General features: G+C 45.0%; 1 protein-coding gene across 1 annotated transcript in view; it reads right to left on the bottom strand.

Annotated features, from left to right (window-relative positions):
• Positions 1-10,344, bottom strand: part of cfap46 (cilia and flagella associated protein 46) — a 68,613-nt gene extending 58,269 nt beyond the window's left edge. The window contains exons 1-12 of the mRNA XM_030379767.1: positions 10,076-10,344; positions 9,838-9,959; positions 8,754-8,885; positions 8,226-8,290; positions 7,071-7,235; positions 6,549-6,672; positions 6,381-6,472; positions 5,013-5,186; positions 3,815-3,914; positions 3,316-3,414; positions 2,961-3,157; positions 777-1,002 (exon numbers count right to left, since the gene is read on the bottom strand). Of these exons, the coding sequence (XP_030235627.1) occupies positions 777-1,002; positions 2,961-3,157; positions 3,316-3,414; positions 3,815-3,914; positions 5,013-5,186; positions 6,381-6,472; positions 6,549-6,672; positions 7,071-7,235; positions 8,226-8,290; positions 8,754-8,885; positions 9,838-9,959; positions 10,076-10,124 (1,545 nt within the window). The 5' untranslated portion in view covers positions 10,125-10,344. The remainder of the gene's footprint in view (positions 1-776; positions 1,003-2,960; positions 3,158-3,315; positions 3,415-3,814; positions 3,915-5,012; positions 5,187-6,380; positions 6,473-6,548; positions 6,673-7,070; positions 7,236-8,225; positions 8,291-8,753; positions 8,886-9,837; positions 9,960-10,075) is intronic.
• Positions 10,345-12,862: the final 2,518 nt, after the last annotated feature.

Raw genomic sequence — 12,862 nt, 5'->3', positions numbered from 1 at the left:
CAACGGCCGTACACTTCCTTTGATAGTATTTTCTTTTATTGACTGTCTTTTTGTATGTACCCGACGAATGCTTTTATTTGAAACTAGTTCTGAGACGCTATTACCGTAATGGCTAGTATATACAGGTACGGCAAAAAACTGAGTCGGCTGGCTTGACCGCCGATCTTGATGAGTCGGCTGGCTTGACCGCAGTGGTGGCTGATGGTGTCTGGGGAGAGGGATTCTCTTGGAGATGTTGTGAAGAACGGTGCAGGCAGCTATTTCTGTGCAGACCCGTTCTGGGTGCATCCGCATCTCCCCATGAAGGCAGTGAAACCCTCCGGATAACCCTACAGGCGGTCGATCTGTGAACACTGATCATATCGCCGGCTGTGTTTTGAAATGCCCCGCTTGCATAGAAGCGAAGCACAATGAGCAGTTGCAAGGATGGTGGTAGCGCTGCATTGGATTGGATGTAATTGCTTTGGAAACAACCTTGAATTTCAACTCTACACTGGCCCCTGACCAGGCGTAGGATTGACGCCTGGTCTTAGTGAAAAGAACGCTAAGCCCAGTTGGTGCAACCGGCGTAACGGTTAGGTCGGACTTGGAACACCAAGTTACGACCAGGCGTAGTTAAGACCAGGCTTACGCCCAGTTGGTGCAACCCAGCCCAGCTGGTTTGGCGTGGGGTAGAGCCATGGATCCAACATCCAGGTACCACACACGGGAAAAGTACCAAAGCAAGAAAGTCATCTTTGTTAATCATTGGAAAGAATAAAAGTGGACAAAGGAACCTGTTGGAGCAGCATGGCGGCCCTGTCCTCCGGCCTGCTTGGGGCGCTGTACAGGGTGGCTCTGAGGCGCAGCCGGTGGACCGTGGTCAACAAGCGCTCTCTGCGCGGTCCATCGGCCAGCAGCACGGCTCTCTCCAGGTGCCCCAGGGAGGCCTCCAGACGGCCCTCCTCCTCCTCCAGGAGGGCTAGCTCCTGGTGGACCTCACAGCGGGTCTCCAGCAGCATGCTGGGGCAGGGAGGCAGGTAATATGGTTCATCGGGTTACAAGGGGGGTGCCTACACAGCGATATCCACCCCCCACCCCCTGGTCTGGGTCTCTGGTTGTCTGAAAAACGCTCAGTTAAGATGGAACAGTGATGACGTTGAGTAGTAGCCCGAGTTATATGACCAACACTCAACACCGTTAAAGATAACTGTTCCCAGGCAATCATAGTGAGCAATAGGCAGTTTACCAAATTGTAAATCAATACAATTGAATTGTATTCCATGTTGTAAGTAGTTGGGATTCAACAGGTAAAATGTAGAAAACATTGCATTTGTATGTTGGTCAAACAAACTTTACCCAAGTGGCAAAATAACTGGAGATTTCAGAGTTTGAAATACATGTGGCAAACTCTGTAGTGAACAGAGCGTTTCCATGGTTTTTCCTTAATGGAAGAATTTAATTCACTGTCTTTCCTTTTTTGTTTAAATATATTTTATGGGCTCTTCTAAGGACAGGAAAATGAAGAAAGACAGGAAAGTGGGTTGAAGAATTGAGGGAATGTTGCTCATTTCCTTTTCTCGTGTCGGTTGAGGCTAATGTGTTCAAGTTAATGAGAATTCAGGTAATTGCTACAGGTGCTTTTTAGAAGAAGTGAGTGGAGGCTTGAGAACACCCTCAAGCACATCAACATTGAAAAAACTTAAATCAGGCCAATCGCTGGAAGATAAATAATAAATACAGTGAGGAATTATTTCATCCAAAAAGCTGTAATGAGTTTTAGAAGCAACCATTTAGAACAACTCTAGGGATCTTTGGTGTGATGATCGTAATTTCTGTTAAATGATGGACTATCGAGTCCGAGATTAACATCTGGCTGCAGATTGCCTGCTGTTGCTGTGATGATCAAGACTGCTTGTTATAAAAAGATTTCAATGGCAATTTTAAGACAAAGTCTGACAAAAGCCTCCTCTGTGGGCAACAAGTTTATGTTATTTTTGATCCCCCCCCACACCACACACACACACACACACACACACACAAAGCTTTTGATGCGACGGCCACAAAAAACAATGAACCCTCAAATTGGGGGGTCCACTTTGGAAATGTTGAAATGTTGAAATGTTCAATGTTCAACTGAATAACAATGAACAAAACTAAGACTGAGATATTTAATAATAACCGTCGCAAAGCAGTTTTGTCACTTGAACTGACCAACATTTTGAAAAGGAGAGGATGAAGACGTGTCATTTGTAAGGGACAGCATTCAACACAACCGACAAATACTTTCAGTTCTGTACTGATATCAGTCAGGCAGATCAGTGAGATCCTAATAGGGTCTACACAGGAGTGCCAGTGGTGCCAGAGTGCCAGACCCTAATCATGCACAGCTGGTCCAATTACACACGCAGAGCTTCTTGGGCCAGCTGATACCAATCTCCTCATTAGCAGAGCAGTTAAAATGACAAGTGTGGAGACACCGGCAAAGAGCTGCTATTTGCTGTCACGGTGACGCAGCGATCGCATGTACCCGCTACCGCTTATTTAAGTGGCTAGTCATCTGTTTCCCCATTAACCTTCCTGACCTAAAATTATGCATACTGTTGTGCATCAAAGGTGACGTATAATAACACCAGGTGTCACTGTGATTAGCCGTTACAAGCCCTTTTGAAAATCAGCCTCTTCTTATATCACGGGGGGCAGGTCCACCTATATGTGTGCTGAATAGATCAGTCTACCAGCCTACCAATCGAAGTGTATCAAACGTTGCTCGTCTATCCGTCATACATCTAGGTGGACACGCCCACTCGTGATATCAGAAGAGGCCTATTTTCAAAACGGTATCTAGAGGCTAAACACAATCACACCTGGTGGTATAAGATGTCACCTTTAAATTCTCCATACTTTCTCTTTTTAAACAAACGTCCTGCTCCTGCTTTTTCACACCACAAACTAAAAACCCTGCGAGGCATTCGGGGCACCTGTTGATGTCCTCCAGGGCCTGGGCCACCCTCTGCAGCTCCGCCCGGACGCGTTTCCTGAGGTTGCGCTGCAGCAGGGGCAGGCAGACGCTCCACTGGGTGGCACACACCGCCTGCACCGCTCGGGGGTCTGCCTCGCCCGCCGCCGCCACGCGCCTCAGCAACCGATCCAGCTTCCCTATCTCCTTCAGCCGCGCCTGTCAGGACAAAGACCGGGGGGAACCAGATAAGCTATCCCACAGAAAAACCGTGACAGGAAGCTGAACGTAGATTGGGGTGGGGTGTGGTTAGAGACAGGGACAGTGTAACATAATGGGGGTCATGGATGAGATGCTGGTGGTGTGTGATAAAGCACCTCGATGCCGGCTTTGGAATAGACGCTCATCTTCTCTTGCTTCCTCAGAACGTTGAGTTCACACTGGAAGCACTCCAGCATGACATGTTGGCTGGCCATCTAGCGTGGAGAAGCACAGACATGATCTCTGCCATGGGTCATGGTACGTGCATCAAGGTAACACACGGGCATTGATGATTCATTACCAAAAGAGTTTAGAATGGTTTTCAGGTAAGTCATGGATGCTTTTTATCTTAAGTATAGCTGTGAAATTCTATAGGAGCTCATCACTGGGGGCATATCATAGACGAATCCCTTAATTCATAGACGAATCCCTTAATTAATTCGGCTAATGCATTATCTTCAACAAATATGCGCCTGGCAGTTTCCCAGCATGTGCCCCACTGAGCACAAGCTCTTCAGATCCGATGCATGTAATTCCTTATCGCGCGGGGCCATGCCAATCGGCGTACGGAGACGCGCGGTGCAGGTGAGCATATTTTATTCCTGGATATCTCACTGTTTCTTTGGCTGATCTCAGCTCCTTTAAGCAGCTGGCGACCACCTCCTGTTGCTTCCACTGCAGGCCAAGCACAGCCAGCTCCATTAGCAACACAACTCTGCAGAGCACAGATTCAAACTGTCTGAGATTCCGGCAGAGTATTTATAGTATTCACCGTCAGGATACAATAGGATAATGCTTTATTGTCCGGCATGTCTGACATGTTTCTTACATCCAAGCATTATCACTGAAAATATTAATTAAAACATAAAAACACAGATGCATACTTTAAATCATTACAAACACAGAAGACATTATTATTTCACCTACATCTGACCCTGGATTACGCTTCAGTATAACCCTATTACATTATCTACCCCTGTATCTCCAGTTTGTTGGCAACAACGTTATTAAAATGCATGACGTGTAAACATGAATACAAATTAGGCCCACAGAAATTATTCATGCACGGGTCATGCAACATAGACTATGGGATCCTCAAGTCTCTCAGAGCCTGCAGTGCATACAGAAAGACTCATTTAAAAGTGTTTTTGTGCGACTCATATGTGTTTACTATGGATGAAATCGTTGACCTAGGGGCAATTATCAGAAATTATTCATGGTAATATTCTCTGGAATATAATTCTGAAGCTGGCATTAGCGTGGAGTCCATCCTTATCACATGACATCACATCCTGTGTCACAACACGGATCAGTCTGAACCTCATGCCGGCCGTACCCATTTCTTGTTCAAGGACTGCGTAGTTGTTGTTGTTGTACATTGAAGGCCGCCGCTGGCAAAACAGTATTGATGCCCCCCGAAGCAACGAGGGACAATGCTACCATAAGCAGGTTAAACACATCCACTAAACAGTGCGGTTATTGCAGAAATAGTCTCTGTTGAACAAGAGCATGCACTAGCGGAGTTTCTCACGGAAAATAAGTTTCCGCCACAGCACACGTTTATGGAGTCACTTGTTTTGTTATGCTAATTGTCTGAAGCAGATTGTCTGTCAAGGTAATTACTCCCGCCCACATCCACCAGGATGGTCTCCATGATATTGGGTATGTGCTCTGGCACAGAATATGCATAAAATCTTGGTGATCTCAATGGGGGTTTCATTTAATTAGAGGTTTTAGAAGCAACATAGAATGGTGCCTTTGCTTTTTATGGATCAGGGATTGCTGGGCAGCGGGGGGTGGGGGTGGCACCCACCTTTCAGCAGGGGGGATGGCTGCAGAGGTCTGGCTTGTGTTAGTTGGAGTCTCCCCCGACATCACGGCATGGGGTCCTGCTGCGTGTTCAGCCAGCAGACTGAAAACCTCTTTGAGCTCCACAACATCCTCCTCGCTGAGAAGACACGACTCTCTCTCTCCTCCCTCCACCCTGCTGATGACAACGAAGAAGTAAAAGAGTGTGTGTGTGTGTGTGTGTGTGTGTGTGTGTGTGTGTGTGTGTGTGTGTGTGTGTGTGTGTGTGTGTGTGTGTGTGAAAATGAAAGCGAGTTAGAGAAGATCAGGAACCGTGAATAGATCCACTCTCCATTCCTCCCTTCATCCACCCATCCATCCTAACAATCCTATTGCCCGCCCTTGCTCTGTGCGCACTCACACACAAAGCAAACATTGGACGGACCCGGGTTGGTACAATTTATAAATATAAGGACAACACAGCTGGGGGCTCCGGGTGAATCACCCTGCCTTTGCTGCTGCGGCCTATAGCAGAGCTACTACGCCATAATTAGCTGTGACACATCGTGTACATGATCGCATTGTGGGTCATCCGACCATCTGCCAAGACTGCAAGCTAATGCCCCCGACCGGCTAACCCGCCCGGGACGGAATGACTTCCTGACCCCCAGCTTGTTGCTGGGCAAGGCGCCAGTAGGTCGTTGACCCAGTGATCTGGGTCAAGCTAGTGGATTTCAGAAGGGTGTCCCCCAAACTACAGTGGGGATACAATAATATAAGATTTAGGATCAAGAGAAGCAGGGAGTGATGAAAGGAGCCTTACACACGAGCAGTATGGTAATGTGTATAGCTGTGTGTTGGTACTACTACTCTCTGTAATCGAGGACCTACCATGACTCAGGGTGGAGAGTCTGAGATTAAGCCGGATCAAACAGGTTCAGTATCAGCATGAAAATACCAATGCACTTGGTAAAATTAACTGTGATGGTATTGGAGAAAATGCTCTTGAAAAATATAAAATAATCGCTACCAATCATCAGCCATGACCCCGTTGCGTTTGGAATGAAAGCCAACTTTATTTGTCTAACTGTTCAAAACTGTATTTTAAAACACTCAAAAAGAGTTGAAGCACTTGCTGAAAGAGCAAACATTAACGAAAGCTGATCAAGCTCTTCTCCCCCCCCCGCCCGAAGACTGCTTTGGGAAACAAGATATTGATTGAAGTACGGCTTGTTTTGGAGTGCTGGGTGGAAGAGGTCTACGTAAGAGGTTCTCACAGTCCTTCAAACATTTTAAAGCATCTTTCATCTTTTTTTAAGCAATAGAAATGCATCTGAAATTAGTTTAAATAGATATTGTTTTGTTTTTTAAACGCGCATTAAAAATAACTTACTTTTTAAGCTTGAGTATTTTATGAAGAACTGCCCCACTGGGAGCGTGTGTGGTCATATCTGGGCTACTGTCCCCCAGCAGCTGGTACCGAGCCTATGGAGAGCAGAAAAGCATTAGCACACCGCCAATGTCACTCACTACAGTCAAATGGTTCAAGGCTTTATGATACCATGAGGGTGAGGACTTCTGGATACAGATGAGGGGCGTGTGACGCGACAAATTCTGATGTAACAGTGGAATATCTGCAGGCATCCTCCCTCCTCCCGGCATCCACAAGGCACTCCACCAGATGTCTGTGGACAGAGACCCAGCGGCATGAGGTCATATGTAAATGTCAATGCTTGAGGAAGAATTACATTATGGGTGGTTGGAGGGAGAGGACATGGTAGGGTGAAAGAGCATTGAGGCCACGGGGTTGGGATGGGTGCTGTGTTGGTTTTTGAGGCACTGTATTTCGTTGGTGTGGAGGGGGACAGTTTCAAATGCAGTCATCCCCTTAAATCTTTTGGCTTAAGGTTAGAGACGGGGATGACAGCTGGATAGAGATAGAGTCGGTGTGTGTGTGTGTGTGTGTGTGTGTGTGTGTGTGTGTGTGTGTGTGTGTGTGTGTGTGTGTGTGTGTGTGTGTGTGTGTGTGCGTGTGCTGTGCATGTGCTTGTCCATGCGTGCGTGCGTGCATGCATGTGCTTGCATCATGAGCTCGGCCCTCCAGCTGTAGTCAGGCTCTGCCACCTCTTCCAACGCCGAGACCAACAGCGCCAGCGAGGGCGCCAGGCGGCCCCGCAGACCCGGCCGCAGCAGCGGACGCATGGCCTGGAGGAAGCGCAGCGAAGTGTTGAACACCAGGAAGTGGTATCTGGTCACAAAAACAATTAGTCAGAGGATTAATTAAAGACAATGAGGGGCCACCAGGGGGCCCCAACAGCAAGAGCCGAAAGAGGACGAAAAGAGACATGAATAATTCACACGGCATGTTTGTATATCTTCCGTCTCGTACTACATCTCAATTAAGGCCCTCTGTTGAGTGGGGAGGGAATTCACGCCAAAAAATGGATCCACGGAAACCTATGACTTGCTAATGAGTGTGCATTTAATGAGAACGTATTAATAGTGCATCACAGTGGAATAGGATGCATTTCTGTGCGAGAAAAAGTGTTTAGAAATCAGGGGGGGGGGGGGGGGGGGGGGGGGGTATTACAGCACAGTGCTGCTTTTATGAACCAGAGACTGTGTATTTGTCTGAGCTTGGCGCCATTGGATGGGCTAAGTCTTTGGTGTTTACTGGGACCATTGATTTGTGCTCCTTGATGGAGCGCTTATGAGATCATAAGCGACACAGGGAGAGCCAAGTCTCCAGACGCGTCTTCTTAAGAGTGTAAGCCGCCGAAGAGAAAGTGACAACCCTTCCGATCCTTTGTTTATCATCTACATGCCATACCCTTTTCACCCCAATGAGACTCCTTTATGCAGTCTAACACTCAGGGGGCGTATTCAGTGTGGGGGGAACACAGGGGAATTCGAGGGGTGAGTGGGCCGATCCAATAGGAATTACGCCTCAACCAGTGTCATTGCCATGCACCACATTTTTAGAAGAAGATCATGAGTATTCTTGGGATGCAACCCGGCATAAGCTCCTAGTGAGTGCCATGCAGCGCTTCCTCAGCCTTAATATTTCACTTTCATATTTGGCTGGTTACAGGCTGGCATTGGTACGATTGTGCCTACTGCCAGACAATATTAATGAGGATATACATAATCTTAAATGATTCCCGTTCCACGGCATTAAAAGAAAAGCAAACTGAAAGTGGATGGGATCGCGGGGGCAAACTTCAGACTGATTTCATACCTCGGATTGTTCTTTGATATCTCAATGGCCTTCTGAAAATACAGCAGCGCACTTTGAAAGTCGTCCTGAAAGTAAAGAAATGTTAAAGGAGACAGTTGGGATGATGATGAAGGCCAACATGTAAATCATCCAGGCTACTATTTCATGAGTGATCAAGTGTATTATGCCTACAGCTAATGATGGTGGACGAGGATGCCGTTACGCATTCATTATTGGCAAATGTCAAATAGCTAGTGGTGGTTTATGAAGCTGGGTTAGTCTATCTATAACTGAAAGTTATAGATAACAGGTGTGAAATAGATATATCTCTGCAGACGTTTTTTGGTGTATTTGTTTGTTGTGATGGACTGAGTACATACTCTTTCGCTCATGTGCACACACACACACACACACACACACACACACACACACACACACACACACACACACACACACACACACACACACACACACACACACACACACACACACACACACACACACACTTGAAAGTTTTGTGGGCTCTTTAGACCAATTTGCTGTCTTTACCGCGTTCCCACTGGTTGCTGGAGACCTCAGCTGGCCCTTGCAGAGGTAGGCTCGACAAAGGAACTGATTAGTCGCCGGGTTCCCTTCAAAGTACGACTTTAGACACGCCACACTTATCTCCATGCAACCCAACTGAAAAGCCATAGCACATGTGACAAAATCTATATTTCAACTCTCCACCTTCAATTCTTTGTAGTCCTAGCTTGCCATGAGGCAAAACACATTATACAAATGTTGTGTGTCTGTATCTTTTTTTGTGTACTTTGCCGTGGTTCCATCTCTCTATGCTTTTAATCAACAAGGAAATAACTCTTTCAATGTGCTTCAAAACTATATCATGTCGAAGAAATTGTGTCAGTAAATGATAATAGTGATCATAATTATATCGTTAAAAGCTGATGTTAGCACGATTTGAGAGTCGTAAAGAGAGAGAGAGGGCAGAAAAAAAATAAAGTCAATATGTTCCTCAATAGGGTTAAGTGTTGCATTCACACACCTGTGATGGAAAAGCAAGAGGGATTCTCCAAACCGAAAAGATGCCCTAATTGGCCCGAATTGTGGCAAGAGCAGTCTAAAATCTAAAATTGTCTCATACAGAGGCCGTTCGGTCAGTGTCCGACTAGATATGTGCTGCATAGATGAGCAAGGTTTACTTCAGTCCACTGGGTAGGCTGGTAGACTGATCTATCCAGCACAGATCTAGGTGGACACGCCCACTAGTGATGTCAGGGGCAGATTTGCGAAACGGCAAAACTTGCACAAAACTTGCACAGCGACAGATAATGATTTGTCGCTGGGATCAATTGATTAATTATCTAGTAGTCTAATTGTGGTTCTCCATGTGATTCAGTGAATGTGTTACTTGTTATATGGAGGCTCATTCAAGGGATAACAACCTACCAAATCGAGGTTGTTATCTCTTGAAAGCCATCACTCTCTTTCTCTAATCATTGGTATACAGTTCAGGTTTATGGTCTAACCATGAAGTTCAGTTCACCAAGTTGTTCGGCTGATTCACCGCCATGATAAAACCAAAGGTGATAATACGGTTTACACGGTTATCTCCGTGAGTCCGCCAGCTCACCTGTAGAGCCTCCTCTGCACACAGCACGAGCAGCTCCGCGGCGCAGCAGGGCCGGCGCGCGCCTCCGCCATCGGGGAGCGCGTCCGTGATCAGCTGGTATGCTAGCCGCACAGCCTCAACATCTACACATAACAATGCCGTCTACGTCTGCTCATGCTTTCAGAAACAGCTTTTAAACCAGTATTAACGTGTTATAAACTACACTATAAAACGTTAAATTGACATGATATTGACATACCTTTTTGTTCCCTCGCCCTGTTCAGATATTTTCTAATATCCAGGTCCATGTCCTGTGCCGTGGACAGTTTGATAATAGTTCGTTCTTGCTTTAGGTGTTTCTACATGTATTTGAACGACTCTTATTCAGGTAGGGTTAGCTACTTTTCTTGACGCAGCGAAATATTTACTACCCGCACAATGTTGAATGGTCTTTAAATATATCCTCAAACACGTTTAGACATCGGGCACATTCAGATAGCTATTAAATAGACCTCAAGTTTGTCATGGTTAGCGTTACTTAGCAACGGGAAGCAAACGACGGCAAGCAGAAAGGTTCAACTTTGGTACCAAATGTGTACGTCTGACACTTCCGTATTATATTTTGTGTGTTATGCAGAAATACAGCACAACGTATTGGTCGTATTGGTTATCATCAGTCATAAGTGTACTTCAAACAATGAGTCATTTACAGGCCACAACAAAACCAGATATTGGTGATACTGAAATGTTTCTGATCAACACATTCAAACCCTTTCCCCTTTAAAATAATATGAAAAGAGCAAGCCTGGATTATAGACAAGCATACATGTTATTTCTGGCTATTATTAGTATGCATTTTTCAAATATAAATTCTTATATGTGCCTTTATTTTCTATTTTAATACTAAAATGCCTTTTTAACTTTCTATTTTACCCATTTCTTTGCATGTTTTCTTTTACTTATCTGTTATTTTATTTTATTGTATGACAATGTTTATATGTGAAGCACTTTGAGTCTGCTTTGTGTATGAAAAGTGCTACATCAATAAAGTTGCCTTGCCTTGCCTTGCCTATGTAGCCGCACAATCTTTTTCTTTAAAATTTGAAATATATTTTATAATGCTGTTCCTAATAACACACATCTAATATTCGTTCTAATCCAGATCCTTGCCCGGAGCATGGGGACACTTGTAGGAGAGCAAAGGTAACATTGTAACTGACACCGCAACACATGAATCACCTCAACATCCTTCACAGAGTGTCACCAATGCTAATGACTCACACAGAAGAGGTGCTATACTGGGATAGGGTAGCATACTGTTGCATTAGCCTATATGGAAGACAAAATATGTTAAATTAATTTAGTATTGATCAATATTCAAACAATATTCATGATCCTTCCGTAGGTGAACCTGCGGAAGGATCATTAACGTTTTGCGTGGAGCCGTACCCCACACGGTCGCCCAACGAAATCAACCCCCTTACCCGAGGGTCGAGAAAACAAACGATTGGGAACTCTTGCAGCATAATTTCTAACCAAATAATGATTGCAGAGGCCCTGCCTTCATCTGTTAAGTAGATAGTTCTGTGATTTTTTGCTTTCATATCGTTTCATAGCGGTGGTTAACTGCCGGCTCCACAGAGCACATGGTCCGAACAGAAAAGGGGTGCGTACCTATGTTCCCCGGGTCCTATGTTCCCCGGGTCCTATGGTCCTCGCTTTGTATGTGACCGGGGAACATACAACCTTAACCCTTAACCCTAACCGTAACCATAACCCTAAACCTGACCCTAACCCTTTGCACCCGGGGAACATGGACCTGGGAAACAAAGGGATGACCCCCGGAAAAGCACCAGTCTTTCCAACTCTTGGATTGAATTCAAAGTGAAAAGCTTTCAAGCATGGCACCAAATTACTGGAGCCATTCGGGTTTAACATTCAGACATTCATACGGTTTGCAGCGCAGGTTTACACTCACCTCATGTTAAGCTTACTACAAATTCAGGTCAAGGCCCCAATGTGCAGGTCTAGTCCTAACGCTAGCTTGCACACATGCTAGGGGTTTAAATCTGCGCCTAATTAGTGTGCTTACTGCAGAGGGTCTATTTGGCAATTATTGCCTCCAGGAGTAATGTTTGCACTGTGGAATGCTAATTAGGGGTTACGTTTAATTTGTGCAAAGTGGATGTATTCTTGTATTTAGAGATTAGAGCACAAATAAAGTGGGAGATGTGTGCATATGCTAACAAGATTAATGTGTCTCATCCACAAAACACTGTGATAGACTACTGTGTGGGTTAGTTTGTTTGTGTGTGTGTTTGTGTGTGTGTGTGTGTGTGTGTGTGTGTGTGTGTGTGTGTGTGTGTGTGTGTGTGTGTGTGTGTGTGTGTGTGTGTGTGTGTGTGTGTGTGTGTGTGTGTGTGTGTGTGTGTGTGTGTGTGTGCGTGCGTGCGTGCGTGCGTGCGTGCGTGCGTGCGTGCGTGCGTGCGTGCGTGCGTGCGTGTGTGTGTGTGTGCATACAGTATGTATTAGTCCTTGATCACTGGGCCACTTCTCTCTTTGTTTTACTTATTTTTTACATTGTGTTTAAATACTTCTATATAAGTACTGGTACAGGGCCACTTAATAATGTTTACTGTTTGTCCTGTTTGTTCTGTTGTTTCCTTATTTTTGCTTTTTTTTTTTGTCTGTCAAAGCCACAAGTTACAAATTTATGTTTTTGTTGTATTATGATTATTATGATGATAATGGATCTCTTTGTCTTCTGATGGATGATGCACTGTTTTGAGAAAACGGCCAGCAGTTTCTGTTTCACTCAGGGGCCCTGTCTTCATGGGATCACTGAGGCTGTATTAATGTTGCTAATTGAAGCTATCTCACCACAGCAAGATAAACCATTAGCATTTTGAATGAGTGAAAAAAGATAATATAATAATATTAATAATAATTTATCCGTTTTATTAGCGCTTTTCTAATTACTCAAAACTGTTTACAAATAAGAAAGGAATACATACAAAAAGTACAGACACTCAAACAAAGGGAAAAT

This window comes from Gadus morhua, chromosome 15, assembly GCF_902167405.1.
Source record: "Gadus morhua chromosome 15, gadMor3.0, whole genome shotgun sequence".
In the NCBI taxonomy this organism is placed as follows: domain Eukaryota; kingdom Metazoa; phylum Chordata; class Actinopteri; order Gadiformes; family Gadidae; genus Gadus; species Gadus morhua.
Note: the sequence above shows the minus strand (reverse complement) of the source record. Positions and strands in the feature narration are given on the sequence as shown.